Source organism: Thalassophryne amazonica, chromosome 15, assembly GCF_902500255.1.
Source record: "Thalassophryne amazonica chromosome 15, fThaAma1.1, whole genome shotgun sequence".
Taxonomy (NCBI): domain Eukaryota; kingdom Metazoa; phylum Chordata; class Actinopteri; order Batrachoidiformes; family Batrachoididae; genus Thalassophryne; species Thalassophryne amazonica.
Window position 1 is genome coordinate 94,697,723 of NC_047117.1, and position 15,575 is coordinate 94,713,297.

At 41.7% G+C, this 15,575-nt stretch overlaps 2 protein-coding genes across 2 annotated transcripts; one reads left to right on the forward strand and one right to left on the reverse strand.

Annotated features, from left to right (window-relative positions):
• Positions 1–2,286: 2,286 nt before the first annotated feature.
• On the forward strand, positions 2,287–9,716 carry wfikkn1 (WAP, follistatin/kazal, immunoglobulin, kunitz and netrin domain containing 1). The gene is given in 7 exon segments (XM_034188741.1): positions 2,287–2,307; positions 3,104–3,334; positions 7,020–7,701; positions 7,704–7,778; positions 7,781–7,807; positions 7,810–8,198; positions 8,200–9,716. Coding segments are annotated over 7 exon segments (1,755 nt in total). The 3' UTR covers positions 8,530–9,716.
• Positions 9,097–14,939, reverse strand: mettl26 (methyltransferase like 26). Its single transcript, XM_034187998.1, has 7 exons — positions 14,655–14,939; positions 12,275–12,437; positions 11,414–11,473; positions 11,264–11,331; positions 10,932–11,010; positions 9,806–9,882; positions 9,097–9,746 (listed from the first exon to the last, which is right to left on the reverse strand). Exons 1-6 carry the CDS (start codon positions 14,846–14,848, stop codon positions 9,826–9,828), a joined length of 621 nt encoding a protein of 206 aa, XP_034043889.1. The 5' UTR covers positions 14,849–14,939; the 3' UTR covers positions 9,097–9,746; positions 9,806–9,825.
• Positions 14,940–15,575: the final 636 nt, after the last annotated feature.

The following is a 15,575-nucleotide window of genomic DNA, read 5'->3' on the forward strand; positions in this document are numbered from 1 at the left end:
AGAAAACATACATTTGCACACAACAGATTTCCCCTCTAATATCTGTTAACCGTTATCAAAAATGCACAGCAAACCATCTGCTGGCATTTCCATATGATCAGGATTATTTGTGATTAGCATGTCATCTTTTTGGCAAACATTACACTGAATTTTGGAGGGTGATCCGGAGGACGGATCAGCGGATGTCAAAAATCTGGGATTGCTGTAGTTCATTCCTGCAGTTTTCAAAATTCCTGTTTGGGAAAGTGACTAATAAAAGCACAGACTTATCAACATTATTGTTGCTAACAGCCACTCATTTTACACATGGATGGTAACTATCCAAATCAGGGAATTTATGTCTTTTTTCCTTTCTTGTGGCTTCTTTTTTCTTCAGAAATCTGGCTTAGATTCTTCTGAACTTTTTAATTATTTAGGCCAATTTCCAAACTTCCTTTTCTCCTCAAAGAGTTTGGAGAAAATTGTATCTGCCAGTTGAGGTTCTTTTCTAAATAATCATGACACCCTGGAGTTGTTTCAGTCTGGTTTTAAATCCTGTCACAGTACTGAGTCGGCACTGCTGCGGGTCCTGTTGGATCTACAGCGGCCTTCGATACAGTTGACCATCAAATCCTCTTGTCTCACCTGGAAACTGGGTGGCATTAAAGGGTTGGTTTTAGACTGGTTTAGATCCTCCCTATCAGAGAGAATTTTTGGGTCCGTATTGGAGCTGCTGAATCTTGTGGCAGTGCCCCTTACATTGGGGTGCCTCAAGGCTCCATACGTGGTCCGCTTCTTTTTTCTCTGTATCTACGCCCAATGGGATCAATTTTAGGAGACATGATGTCTCTTTTCATTTTTATGCTGATGACTGTCAAATTTATCTGCCACTGAAGCAGCAAAATGCATACTCTGGCGAACCTCTCCTAGAGTGCATTGGTGACATTAAGGCATGGTTGTCCTAACATTTTCTTACACCTGCAGATAAAAAGACTGAGGTGCTGCTGTTTGGACCTAGTGACACTTACAAAAATCAAGTTTATCTGGGTCCCATGAGTCCGTATCTGACACAGACGCAACAAACCTGGTGTAAAACTGGACAGTGATCTTAAATTTGATGCTCAGATTAGGTCATTGTCAAGTCTAGTTTCTATCACTTAGACAACTGGCCAAGGTGAAGCGATTTCTTTCACGGCATCAGTTTGAGATTTTAATCCATGCTTTTATCACTATCGCCTGGACTATTGCAGTGGCACTTTATATTGGGCTGAAGCATGACTCTGCTTACCTGCTTACAGACGGTTGCAAATGCTGCTGCTCGACTTTTGCTGGTTTAGAAGGTGCGAGCACATTACACCGGTTTTTGTTTAGAATTGATTTTAAAATTCTTTTATTTGTTTTTTAATGTCTTCATGGCGTTGCCCCGCGATATCTGTCTGACCTGCTCCATTTATACGTCCCTTCTCGCTCACTCAGATCAGCTGATTTGTTACTGTTGGTTATCCCAAGGTCAAGAGGAAGCGTGGAGGTGACCGAGCTTTTCAGTCCGTTGCCCCAAGACTGTGGCTGATTGTCTCTCTGTTTTCTAAATCTTCTCTTAAAACACATTTCTTCTCTTGGCTTTTAAACGCAGTTTGACACGTTGGTTTTTTAGTGTTTCTGCTTGTAACTGTGGTTTAGTTATTTATTTTAACTTGCCTGTTCTTGTTTGTGGTACAACGCTTTGGTTGTTGGTATTCATTTTAAAGTGCTTTATAAATAAATTGAGATTGAGATTCTTTTGAACAGTCCAAGAAGCTTCTTCTCCTACTCTGGTTTTGTTTTCATGGCTGACTGCTGCCTTCTGCAGACCTGGCAACATGGCAGGGGGCTAAATGATTCCCACTTTAATGGAAAATGAGCTGCTTATGTCTTCCCACCTGCCTGTGGAATCTGGGAGCTTGTGTGGAACGAGGGGCCGCCGTCTAGACAAGCACGACATAACACGTCTTCGGCCCCGGGGTTTGTTTTCACCAAAGGATGTACAAAATCATCATTTTCTAATAATTCTTCCTAAGAATTTTGACAGGAAGATTTAAATCAAATACCACATTATTTGTGTCACCTTGAAAATGATTCAAATCTGGACAAATGTAAGGTGGTTTACAAAATGTTATAATCCAAAGAAATAATGATAAAAATTTGTTATGATGTCAAAGTTAACTCAGAAAAAGTCTGCAAATAATGACAATGTGTTGGTCTGCCTGTAGGGGGCGATATTTGCTGATTTTGCATTTAAGTTCTTTGCCTGCCACCTTTTTTGGGATCATGAGCAACATTTCTGTGAAAGTCTGTGAAATGTAAAAATTGTCCAGGTGTAGCAAAAACGGAACAATCCAAATAATTTATACTTTTCAGTTGTTTGCACTGTTCATGCAGGGAGAATGAAAAATAACGGAGGCGAAAAGTGCAGCTCGCTCGAACAACCAGGGTGACTTGGCCTTGAGCGCTAAGAGGCCGCGCGGCTACGTTGCACCGTGATTGGACACCGAGTTTGCACAACATGCACAAAGTCTAGCTCTGCTGCAGTGGACGCTTTGTGGATGTCGTCCGATACAGTGCGGGCAGCTTATAGCGTACGAGAACACACGATGAAAGCTTATTTACAAAACTGAATATCTGAAAGTTTATTTTTTATTGGACTATGTGTCCACCAAAGCAAACTGGAAAGTAGAGGTTTGTGGGCTCATTCGGCCCCTCGACCCACGTTTGACAGCCTTCTTTGAACTTTCACAGCGTTTGGCCGCGCTTTGCGCCGGTTGTTCTTGATGTTTTGGGGGTTTTACTGTGTTTGTCCAGTTGCTTTGACTCTGAGGCGCTGGGGGCTTGGGGTGGGGTCGTGGGCTGGATCCACGCTGGCCTCTCATTGTGCTCCTTCAGTCTCCTGCTTCCCCCGCTGCGGGAATCTATTCAGAGTTTTGCGTCGGAGTTTAAAACATTTTTTTCTGGGATTTATTTGTGCAGCAGAAGCAGTTTGCACGGTTTTACTGCGCAGAGAAGTGACGTTTTTCCGCTCTCATCTCGCGTCCAGAGGAGGTATGGGAGGCGCGCAGAGGAGCAGCCATGCTAAAACTGCCTGCAAAAGAATGCAGCTCTCAGAGACAGACTGTGGAACAGTGCGCACCAGGAGCCGTGTTTGGGATGGATCCAAGTCTGCTTACTGACCGTCCTGTTTTGGGAGCTGCCCCCAGTTTCTTTGGGCGCAACAGCGGCTGCACCGGACGCAGAACACGAAGGATTTTGTCCCAACAAGCTGAATTCCAACCTGTGGGTCGACGCGCAAAGCACCTGCGAGAGAGAATGCAGCGTGGACGAGGTGACGTCATAAAGAAAAACCCCATTTTATTATAACCTCATCAAACAGAGGAGGGGCGGAGGTCATGTGACCACGAGATACCTCAATTCAATTTATTTTATTCGTATAGCGCCAAATCACAACATGGCAGCCCCAAGGCGCTTCACACAGTAAGGTCTAACCTCAGAACACACGAGTGGGGAGAAAAATGATACTGAGGAAGAAACCTCAAGCAGACCAGACTCAGAGGGGCGACCCACTGCTTAGGCCATTCTAACAGTTACAAAGTTTTCTTAAACCGAATAAACAGGAAACAGAAAAACCAGAAGAGCAACAAAAACAGAGTCCTTAATTGAAATTAAGAAGCAGCCCATCTTGGGTCTGTAACCTGTGTCTCCAGGTGCAGAACAGGTAGGTCTTGAGAAGGAGACGAAACACAGTTTCATACTACACCAATTAAGCCTGGACTCGAATCTCTCTCGGGAATCTGACTGTTTTATCTCCACAGGGAGATCATTCCACAAAACAGGCACACGATAATTTGCACAAAAACAATAAAGTCTATCAGTTTGAACATTAAATATCTTGTCTTTGTGATGTATTCAATTGAATATAGGTTGAAGAGGATTTGCAAATCATTGTATTCTGTTTTTATTTACATTTTATAACTGGAGTCCTTCATTTTGAACAGGTCCTGGACATGTGGTAAAAGCTTATTTTTTACTTTAAACATAATTTGTATTATGCTATAATCAATCAGGTCCCAAAATTTTAAAATGTGTAAACAGACAAACAATGGATTTGTTGGCTCACGATATGGTTTATTACTTAGAATTCTTATGGCTTTCTTTTATGGTAAAATACTTAATTTGTACAACCCCATTCCAATGAAGTTGGGACGTTGTGTAAAATGTAAATAAAAACAGAATACAATGATTTTCAAATCCTCTTCAACCTATATTCAATTGAATACACCACAAAGACAAGATATTTAATGTTGAAACTGATAAACTTTATTGTTTTTGTGCAAATATTTCCTCATTTTGAAATGGATGCCTGCAACATGTTTCTAAAAAGCTGGGACAGTGGTATGTTTACCACTGTGTTACATCACCTTTCCTTCTAACAACACTCAATAAGCGTTTGGGAACTGAGGACACTGATTGTTGAAGCTTTGTAGGTGGAATTCTTTCCCATTCTTGCTTGATGTACGACTTCAGTTCTTCAACAGTCCGGGGTCTCCGTTGTCTTATTTTGCGCTTCATAATGCACCACACATTTTCAATGGGCGACAGGTCTGGACTGCAGGCAGGTCAGTCTAGTACCCGCACTCTTTTACTATGAAGCCACACTGTTGTAACACGTGCAGAATGTGGCTTGGCATTGTCTTGCTGAAATAAGCAGGGACGTCCCTGAAAAAGACGTTGCTTGGATGGCAGCATGTGTTGCTCCAAAACCTGGATGTACCTTTCAGCATTGATGGTGCCATCACAGATGTGTAAGTTGTCCATGCCATGGGCACTAACACACCCCCATACCATCACAGATGTGTAAGTTGTCCATGTCATGGGCACTAACACACCCCCATACCATCACAGATGTGTAAGTTGTCCATGTCATGGGCACTAACACACCCCCATACCATCACAGATGCTGGCTTTTGAACTTTGTGCTGGTAACAATCTGGATGGTCTTTTTCCTCTTTTGTCCAGAGGACACAATGTCCAGGATTTCCATAAACAATTGAAATGTGGACTCATCAGACCACAGCACACTTTTCCACTTTGTGTCTGTCCATTTCAAATGAGCTCAGGCCCAGAGAAGGCGGTGGTGTTTCTGGATGTTGTTGATGTTTGGCTTTCACTTTGCATGGTAGAGTTTTAACTTGCACTTGTAGATGTAGCGATGAACTGTGTTAACTGGCAATTGTTTTCTGAAGTGTTCCTGAGTCAATGCCATAAGATCATTTACACAATGAGGTTGGTTTAATGCAGTGCTGCCTGAGGGGTCGAAGGTCTCAGCCATTCATGTTGGTTTTCAGCCTTGCCGCATACATGTAGACGCTTCCAGATTCTCTGAATCTTCTGATTATATTATGGACTGTAGATGATGGAATCCCTAAATTCCTTGCAATAAATGTTGAAAACATTGTTCTTAAACTGTTGGACTATTTTTCATGCAGTTGTTCACAAAGTGGTGATCCTCACCGCATCTTTGCTTGTGAACAGCTGAGAGTTTTGGGGGATGCTCTTTTATACCCAATCATGACACTTACAATTAGTGTCCTCAGTTCCCAAATGCTTATTGAGTGTTGTTAGAAGGAAAGGTGATGTAACACAGTGGTAAACATACCACTGTCCCAGCTTTTTTGAAACATGTTGCAGGCATCCATTTCAAAATGAGCAAATATTTGCACAAAAACATTAAAGTTTATCAGTTTGAACATTAAATATCTTGTCTTTGTGGTGTATTCAGTTGAATATAGGTTGAAGAGGATTTGAAAATCATTGTATTCTGTTTTTATTTACATTTTACACAATGTCCCAACTTCACTGGAATTGGGGCTGTATTTATTTTGTAAGTGGTTCCCCAAACTTCAATACAGTAGGTCATGTATGGAACAAGTAAGAATGACAGAAGGTAGCTAATGAATGTTGGGGAAGAAGTATTGTGCTTTAAACAAAATGGCATTGATCTTTGACATTTTTGATTCAACATAATTTGTATGTGTTTTCCAACTTAATTTCTCATCAATGAAAACCCCAAGAAGTTTAGTTTCATTTACAAGTTCAATATTGTGTACTAGTAAATTTCTACATAAATTCCTGGGCTTATTTCCAAATATGATACACCTTGTTTTACCAAAATGAAGCAACCATTTATTTGAATCAAACCATTTTTTTGAACTTCTGTAGTTCCCTCTCCATCACATCCAAAATCTGTCCCAAATGATGCCCACTACAAAGCACAGTCGTGTCATCAGCAAATAAAATGCAACTCACAAACTTAGAAACCAAACATATGTCAATCATATATAAAAGAAACAACAAAGGCCCAAGGACTGAGCCCGGGAGCACCCCACAAAGGCACTTTTAAAGGTCAGAATTATCCCACCAATATGAACACATTGATACCCGTTGTGCAAATAAATTGCTATCCAATCATGAGCTAATCCTCTGATACCATACTTCTGATACCATTCATTCATTCCTCCCACATCCAAAGACATGCAGGTTAGGCAGACTGGAAACTTTTAAATTGTCCATAGGTGTGAATTTGCGTGTCTATATGTGTCCCTGTGACAGACTGGCGTGGTCTCCAGGGTGAACCCCACCTCACGCCTCATTGCTACTGGGAAAGGCTCCAGCCACCCGGTGACCCAGAACTGGAGTAAGCGGGTATAGAAAATGGATCCCAGGCAGGTCTTTGTGATGTCATAAGGCAGCTTTGAAAGAAAAGAACACTAGAATTTAAATAATCCTTCTTTAATCAAATAAATATTTAATGACAAAACTTTATAATGTTGGTTTGAGCTATTGCCTTCTTGAAAATCCCACTTTATGACATCACAAATATCTAGGTCGTATCAGTAAAGTTAATAAAGTCTCACCCTCAGTGCACACAGGTGAACTTTTTTAAGTTGATTTCTCAGCAGCCTTCTGTGAGTGTCATTATTTCTAACTTTTTTAAACGTGTTTTTGTGCAGGACTGTGCTGACTTTGAGAAATGCTGCACAAACGTGTGCGGCCTGAACAGCTGTGTGGCTGCACGTTTCTCTGATGGTACGCCTGCGCAGCCCCATGTGTCGGATGAAGGCGAGGGAAGTGTCGCCCCGACCTCCACTGCCACCTGTGATGGCTTCATCTGTAGCCAGCAGGGGGCAACCTGTGACATCTGGGACGGCCAGCCGGTGTGTAAGTGTCAGGACCGATGTGAGAAAGAGCCCAACTTCACCTGTGCTTCAGACGGCCTCACCTACTTCAACCGCTGCTACATGGATGCCGAGGCCTGCATCCGGGGTATGACTTTAACTGTGGTCACCTGCCGCTTCTACCTCACCGGACCCCACACCAGCCCGCTGCCCCAGGACACGACGGCTCATCCAACCCCAACATCCACCCAGGAGGACCCCATGCCCCCCACGCTCTACTCCAACCCTCACCATCAATCCATCTACGTCGGTGGCACCGTCAGCTTCCACTGCAATGTGATTGGAGTCCCCAGACCGGATGTAACGTGGGAGAAACAGACTGGACGGCGTGAACGATTAGTCATGAGACCCGATCAGATGTATGGCAACGTGGTTGTCACCAACATCGGACAGCTGGTGATTTATAACTCCCAGGTGTGGGACACCGGCATCTACAGCTGCATCGCACGGAACGCAGCTGAGTTCTCCGGGCGGACTACCCTCTGTCCGTTATTCGCCGAGCAGAAGATGATTTCTCTGAAGATCCTGAGATGCCGATGGGCGACCGTTCTCGCCAGCAGACTGCCGGCTGAATTAGACTTGAGAGTGTGCAGCGGCGAGCGGCATGTGGACTGGTACTTCGACAGCAAGCTGGGTTCCTGTATGTCCTTCAGCAACAGCGGGTGTGAGGACAGCCGCAACCGCTTTGAGACCTTTGAGGAGTGTCAGGCGTCTTGCCAGCGAGAGGGGACAGGCATCTGCTCGCTGCCCGCAGTTCAAGGTCCCTGCAAAGTTTGGGAGGCACGCTGGGCCTGGAACTCCCTCGTGAAGCAGTGCCAAGCCTTTGTGTACGGTGGCTGCCATGGAAATGCCAACAGTTTCCGTACCAAGAAGGAATGCGAGGCCAACTGCCCACAACCCAAAAGGAAACCCTGTCAGACCTGCAGAGTGAAGGGGAAGATGGTTGCTCAGCTTCTGCCAGAGTGACTTTGCTATTGTGGGGCGGTTGACAGAGCTGGTTGAGGACTTGGACTCTGGATTGGCCCGCTTTAGCTTGGAAGAGGTTCTCAGAGACGAAAAGATGGGTTTTGACTTTCTTCAACACGAAGACCTGGAGGTGATGATCACCAAGATGGACTGGAGCTGCCCCTGTCCCAACATCACGTTGGACGACAGCACTCTGCTGGTGATGGGGACGGTGCAGGACGGCATGGCTGTCATCCAGCCAGACAGCTATGTCAAAGTCATCACGGACCGCAGGCTGAAGAAGCTGCGTGAGGTTCTGGAAAAAAAGACCTGCGAGTAGAAACCAGCCGTGATCCCGCAGGCAGCTAATCCCCGAAAACAAGCAAGCAATAATATTTTATTTATGTTACAGGCGGTACTACATCCCACATTAGTTTCATAACTGCTGTTTTTCCAAATTCACCAATAAAAAGTTATATTATAATGTTAAAGAGGTAGCAACAGAAATACTAACAAGACAAGTTGACTAGCACGGAAATATCTTGGAGGCTGAAGAAACAGTTTAGAGGGAAACTCTGGGTTCATCGTGCAGCACCCACTGCACACGTCATCACACACCACCAAGAGTGGCTCAAACAATCATTTCCCATCTGTACCTCAAACTAGAAAACGTTGCAGTTATATACCAAATGTTACTGTATTCCACTGCATTCCCTGACAAATCCTCAGGCCATATTATCCAAATATTACGGTAAAAATACGTGGACCCGGGTAACGGTATTTCTGTGCAGGGCTGGAGATAAAACAACAACAAAAAAAAAGAGACGATATCGAGACTCTCTTCTGATCTTTTTTTTTTTTTTTTAACTTAAATCCTGAACACGTGCAAATGACGAGTGGGAGCCGATAAACGTGAAGATTTTTAATAACTACAGTCACAATTATCCAATAAAAATCACAGTACAGCTAATGTGTGAATAAGAGCGAAATTGAAAAAGCTTCCAAAATCACAGTTCTCTCACACTCACACACACACTGCAAAAGTTTTAGACAGGACCAGTTTTGATCAAATGGGTTTGATGATCATCTGACTTTAAAATATATGTAAATTCAGATTTTCTCAACTGCACAAGCTCAGAAACAATTATTACTACTACTACTAATAATGAAGTGTTAAAGGAGAAACTTGGTCACATATTTTAACTTTATAGTCTGAACATTTACCATGCCTAAGACTTATGCACATCATTGTACATTTTACATTTTGAAATGCACGGACCTTCATGGCGCTGATCCTCATGTCATCTCAGATGTCAGATTAAGTCTTGTCTTTGATTAAGTCACTCTGGAATAATTACACTTTGGATTAGAGATACAACATCTGAAATAATTTAACATTATTGTTTTTTCTGTTCAACACTAATCGGTGTAAATGTTTGGATTCTCTGTTATGTACAGTTTGAGTGTTAAATGTACACTTGTACTTAGGTCTTTGTAACGCACTTCTTAGTTTTACTCTTTATTAAAAAAAAGTGAAGCGAAAAATGTGTTTGTTTACTGAAAAGATGAAATAATTCTGGTGAAATGATTTTAAGTGTCTGAACTTCACATGTGACCTTTGGACCAACAGGAACCATCAAACCAAACTCTCCTTCCTGAACAGAAGACACTTGTTGTTTGCTGGCATGTCCACCTAAAAAATACAATGAAAATAAAACAAAATCAGGACTCACCAATCAAATCCCACATTTTAAAAAAGTTCACTGTTTCAACATAAGAGAAGTCAGAGAGCATCCTTTAATTGTGCTTTAGGATTAAAGTATCTGACACTAAAATGATGAACATCACAGATGTATAATGTAGAATTCATCAGAACAGATCCAGATCACTTGTATTAAATATCTACAGTGGAAAAAATACGACGGACAGAACCGCCAACCATCAGCAGGTAAGTCAAGTAATTAATTAATGGTTAAAAGGCACCATCTCGTTAAGCTTTGGCGGGCGGAGCTCCAGAATCCACCTCAGGATACAAATCCTCATAAGTGATGAGAGTCACCATACCAGTGACTCTGTGCACATTGAAAAGGTTTTTATTTGATCTTCAGAGTTACAGTCGAGTCCGAGTTAACGAAAACATGAAAAAAGACAATTAACAGTCAATAAATAAAGTTCTCATTCATTCTTGTCTTCGTCAATGTTTACTGGAAAGAACATCATCTCAAATCACAAAAAAGCACACGTGAACAAGACGTACGCACGCACACACAGATACACAAAATCAACCCCTCCCCTCCAGCAATCAATCAATATGATCATACAGAGTGAATTCTGCCTGGCAACAGAAGCAGCAGCTTGCAGGTAAATTTTTTAATGTGACAAACTCTCACATTCCTGAAGTGTTAAAAACACCTGTTTTTTTTTTGGGGGGGGGGGGGGGGCAGCAAATGTGGAGAAAATCTTAGCCAACAGGTTAATTGTGTTTTTTAAAAACCTGATTTTATTTACTGTTCAGTTTTTTTTACGTCAGTTTACGTCACACCAGCTGCTTTGTGTGTGTTTCTGTATCAATTCTGAGATGTTACTCTTTCCAATAACCAATAATTAGTGTAGATTCAATCACTTTTTTTTCCATTTCTTCACATATTTTTGGTCATTTTGCCAGTTAAAAAAATAAAACCCCATCAAGAAGCAGCAGTCGGGCTGAAAAATGTCAACATGAACGTGACAATGGAGACTTACTATTTTCTCCAGGAATAAACTGTTTGTTTGTGCCATCGATCTGAGGAGAGAAACGTCTCTGAGACCCCAGTCTGGATTACTGTGAAATCAAATAAATAAATAAAAATTCAAAGAAATCTGTCACCACAATTAATTTGATGATTGATTTATAAAGATTTTAATTTAGAATGAATGTTTTTATTCTGTAAAACGTAAGTTCAACAGTCAAAGGTCAGTGTGTATGTGTGTGTCTGATCTTAAGATCTTCTGATGAAATACTCATTTGTTTGGACAGAAAGTAGCACTTTGCTCCTGGTGAACATAAAGTTATAAGTGAAATAAATTATTCAGACCGTTGTCGCAGGCTGTAGTCGAAGTCTATGTTGCTCTGAGGGCTGATCTGTCCGTTCACGGCGTAAGGCTGGGTGCACAAAAACAAACACCTTTCATTTTCACGACTTCAGGGGGATAAAATTTGTAAAGAAGAAATCAGAGTGACTCACCCCATATGTCAGTAAAAGACCCTGAGGCTTCAGTACGACTCCTGACCCTCTGAACAGACCCTAAAATAATAATAATAATTACATAAATAAAATCATTCAATAAGTAAGACAGAAGAATGGCTTTTCCTCTCAGCATCTGGTCTGGATTTAAAAAAAAAAGAAAAAAAAAAAGGAAGCAGCTGCAGCTAGTAAATGTTTTATCGGAGGCCTCACCACAAGGGGGCGCTGTGTGCACAAGTTCATCAAAACAAAAATCAAATTCGAGTATTTCCAGAGCCGTTAGTCTTTGTGTCTGAACTCTAAACAATACTCATTTATTTTTATCTAGTTTAGACATAAAATAAATTATTTAGCACCATGTGACAGCAAAACAGGAGAATATGTTTTAATTACATATGTTATATATACACTATTTTTTATATACTATACCATATTTTCTATTTTTGGATACATATTTCATGTACAGTATGCTACTCATAATAACTTCCTTATTTATACTGTTTATATTTCTCACATACCCACAGTGTCTCTACCTTAAGTGTAATATACTTATTAACAGTGCAATATATTTATTCTACGGTTGGCTGACTTATATACACCTACTGGCTCCTTTGTAAATACATGTATATATTCTTATATTTACTTTTTTACACCTTTGCACTATGGGAATTGTCTTTTAATTTTGTTGTACCTTGTGTATAATGACAATAAAAAGCATTCTATTCTATTCTGTGATCATTTTGTATTCATTTTTTGGTGCCAAATAGGCCACAATTTTTACTACACTCTGAATTGCCGTATTAAACAACAAAAACACATCAAAGTGGTGAGTTTTTTTTTTTTTTTGTCTTTTGGTCTTACTTCAGTACAGGCCAGTGGAGAAATATGCATCATGTTGATGTTTACGACCAGGTCCAGGCTCTCGGGTTCAATTCCTCCCCAGTGATGGTACGACTGAGAGGCATCCAGGTGGATGGGCGGTTTGACATTGCTCAGCCGGTAGCGCCTTCTGTACGCTTCTATACTGAGAATGGAAACAGAAACCAACAAAACAAATACTTTACTGGAGTGAGTGAAGCAAGCAAAAAGGTTTGTGAAAATTAATCAGCTCAAAAGAAGAAATACGGCCCTAAATTTCCAAAAGAAAAAGTTGTTATAGTGAAGGCTGACCCGTATAGGAGTAAATTTACTTACTTTTTGAAGCAGTTTTGTACCAGATGTTCTTGTACTTAATGTAGTTGAGTAAATGTACTTCGTCATTTTGTGCCAGACACATTATCATTATTATTATTATTTATTTTCTTTATATATAAACCTGTTCATGTTTTTGTGGCCACAGTTATCTCAGGTCTTACACACTCCAGGCAGCTCAGAATTGGGAAAGGGAATTTACCAGAAACCATGTGAATCCGAGAGACAGACAAGCTGAATCTTGGCTTCCTTCTATTCTGAACACAAAGACAATGTAACAACAATATATATATATATATATATATACACATACATACATACATACATACACACACGAGGGTAGGCTGAAAAGTTTTAAGGCTGACTATGATGCAGTTGTCGAATTGAACAAATTCAGGGTTATTTCTCTACATAGTCTCTCTGTAACTCCACACACTTCTTCCAGCGGTGCTTGAGTGCTTTGATTCCCTTGGCATAGAAGCTTTCATCTTGAGAGTCAAAATAGTCCTCAACGGCAGCCATCAATCACTTCATCACTGCTCCGATAGTGCTTCCCAGCCAAGTTTTTTTTCAGGTTTGGGAACAGATGAAAGTCTGAGGGTGCCAAGTCAGGGGAGTATGGTGTAGCCATGGCCACTGTTGACTTGTGAGCTGGGGCATTGTCTTGATGTAACAGCACCCCTTTCCTCAGCTTTCCTGGTTGTTTCTTTTTGATAGCCTCGCGTAACTGTCTCAGTAGGTTAGAATAGTACTGTCCATTTATGGTTTGTCCCTTTTCAAGATAGTCCACGAACACAATGTCCGTGGCATCCCAGAAAACTGAAACCATGACCTTCCCCGCAGACGACGATCTGCGTCAGAAGACGTGGCACCCACCGAGCTGACACCTTTGACATTCCAAGTTCTTCATGCAGAATGTGTTCAATTCTCTCACGGGATATTCCCACAGCATCTGCTAGCTGATTAATCGTCGATTGTCTGTTGTCCATCACCATTTCATGAACAAGGTCAATGTTTTTCTGGGTTGTGGCTGTTGCAGACCGTCCAGACCTTTGGTCATCTTCAAGGCTCTCTCTGCCCCTCTTAAATTCAGCTGCCCACTTCTTCACTGTAGATATGGAGGGAGCTTCATCCCCTAATGTAGCAACCATATCCTCATGAATGTCCTTGGGCTTTAACCCCTTCTTATGCAGGTACTTAATCACACCGCGATGCCAGATTTTGTCCATTTTTGCCGTTTCCCTCTACCACGAACATTCAAACATGGCTATGAACCACAAACTACCTCACAACCTGGAAGATAATAACACAGTTAGTCATCAGAAGAGTTGAACTTAATGCATGCCAAGTTTTATTGAAATGGCATTTCTCCTTCTTGGTGAGCCTTAGAACTTTTCAGCCTACCCTCGTGTGTATATATATATATATATATATATATATATATATATATATATATATATATTGCAAATGCATAATTTTCAAAATTTTTAGATACTTAGATGATTTTTAGATGTTATTTTGCTCATCAAGAGAAAAGCACAGAATACATTATCAACCCTTTAATATTGTTTGGTAAATTCCGGACTTCTGGCTGAATTTGAATGTTATATAAGCAGTATTAAGCTTAAAGACTCTCCCAAATGTCATAAAACTGACAACTTTTTAAAGAGAATTAATGTTAAAAAATGCCTATACTTTTGTTATTGTACAATTTATTTACTTTTTTCTTTTCTGTGTTTACTGTTTGTTGTTGTATTGTGTGTCTTTTATTGAAATTAAGTTTTGGGGGGAAAAAGACCGACAGCATTAAGCTGGTTTCAAACCTCCAGCCAATGCAAAGGAGTCGGTATCGGGTTATTTGGTCACGTGACTTTTAGTCAGGATTCTGACATTTTGCCGATTGGCTGAAACACGCCGCTCTTTGATTGGCTTACAACGTAGCACTGGTTACATTTTCGGCGGTTACGCCACAGCCAATCACAGAACGTGGCGTTTACCGCCACCTAGTGACGGGGAGTCAACACGCTAGTTTGTATTAAAGTTCGTGTACCTGTTCAGGGAGCTGCGGTCGAACTCTGACGGCTGCCAGATGACGTTCGGTAACGCCTGAGCGAAGTGGACCACGTGCTGTCCGGTACCGGAGGAGATCTCCAGAGCCTGCAGGTTCCGGTCGGTTCTCAAACTCTCCCGCAGCACCGTCAGGATCGGCTCCTTGTTCCGGTCCGCAGCGGCGGCACTCAGCATCCTACCGAGAGTTCGGCGAGACTGTTTAAAAACCTTCTGCAGCTCCGAACCAAAGACACGGACCCAGAACTCAGAACAGAACAACCGCCGCTTCCCACTTCCGTATTTTGTCATGTGACCCATCTGAAATCCAATAAGAACGCGAAGCGGGGCGCGTCACGGGCTGTGCTGCATTCACAAACAAGCAGGATGTCGGAATTTCACGCGTCACACGGTGAGGGCATCTTCATCGTTTTAATGAAAACATTCACGTTGTCACCGTCTCAGGTTCGTGAAAACTTTATTCTACTGTTCGGAGAGGTCAAAGTCTAAATCCAGTGGGTTCTGGTGTGGACCCGGTCTAATGTGGTCCAGATGTGGACCCCGCCCCCTCGCCTTTGTATTTATTTATTTATTTATTTTTGTTTGTTTGCATTTTTATATGACGTTCAATCAATCAATCAATTTTTTTTTTATATAGCGCCAAATCACAACAAACAGTTGCCCCAAGGCGCTTTATATTGTAAGGCAAGGCCATACAATAATTATGTAAAACCCCAACGGTCAAAACGACCCCCTGTGAGCAAGCACTTGGTTACAGTGGGAAGGAAAAACTCCCTTTTAACAGGAAGAAACCTCCAGCAGAACCAGGCTCAGGGAGGGGCAGTCTTCTGCTGGGACTGGTTGGGGCTGAGGGAGAGAACCAGGAAAAAGTCTACGTCTATAGCAGCATAACTAAGGGATGGTT

Bases quoted from the DNA above. Each gene is read 5' to 3' on its own strand.
- mettl26 (XM_034187998.1), bottom strand. From the start codon at position 14,848: ATGCTGAGTGCCGCCGCTGCGGACCGGAACAAGGAGCCGATCCTGACG. The intron at 12,438-14,654 runs GTACACGAACTT...TTCCATTCTCAG, and splicing joins GACCGCAGCTCCCTGAACAG to TATAGAAGCGTACAGAAGGC. The intron at 11,332-11,413 runs GTGAGTCACTCT...TTGTGCACCCAG, and splicing joins GTCTTTTACTGACATATGGG to CCTTACGCCGTGAACGGACA.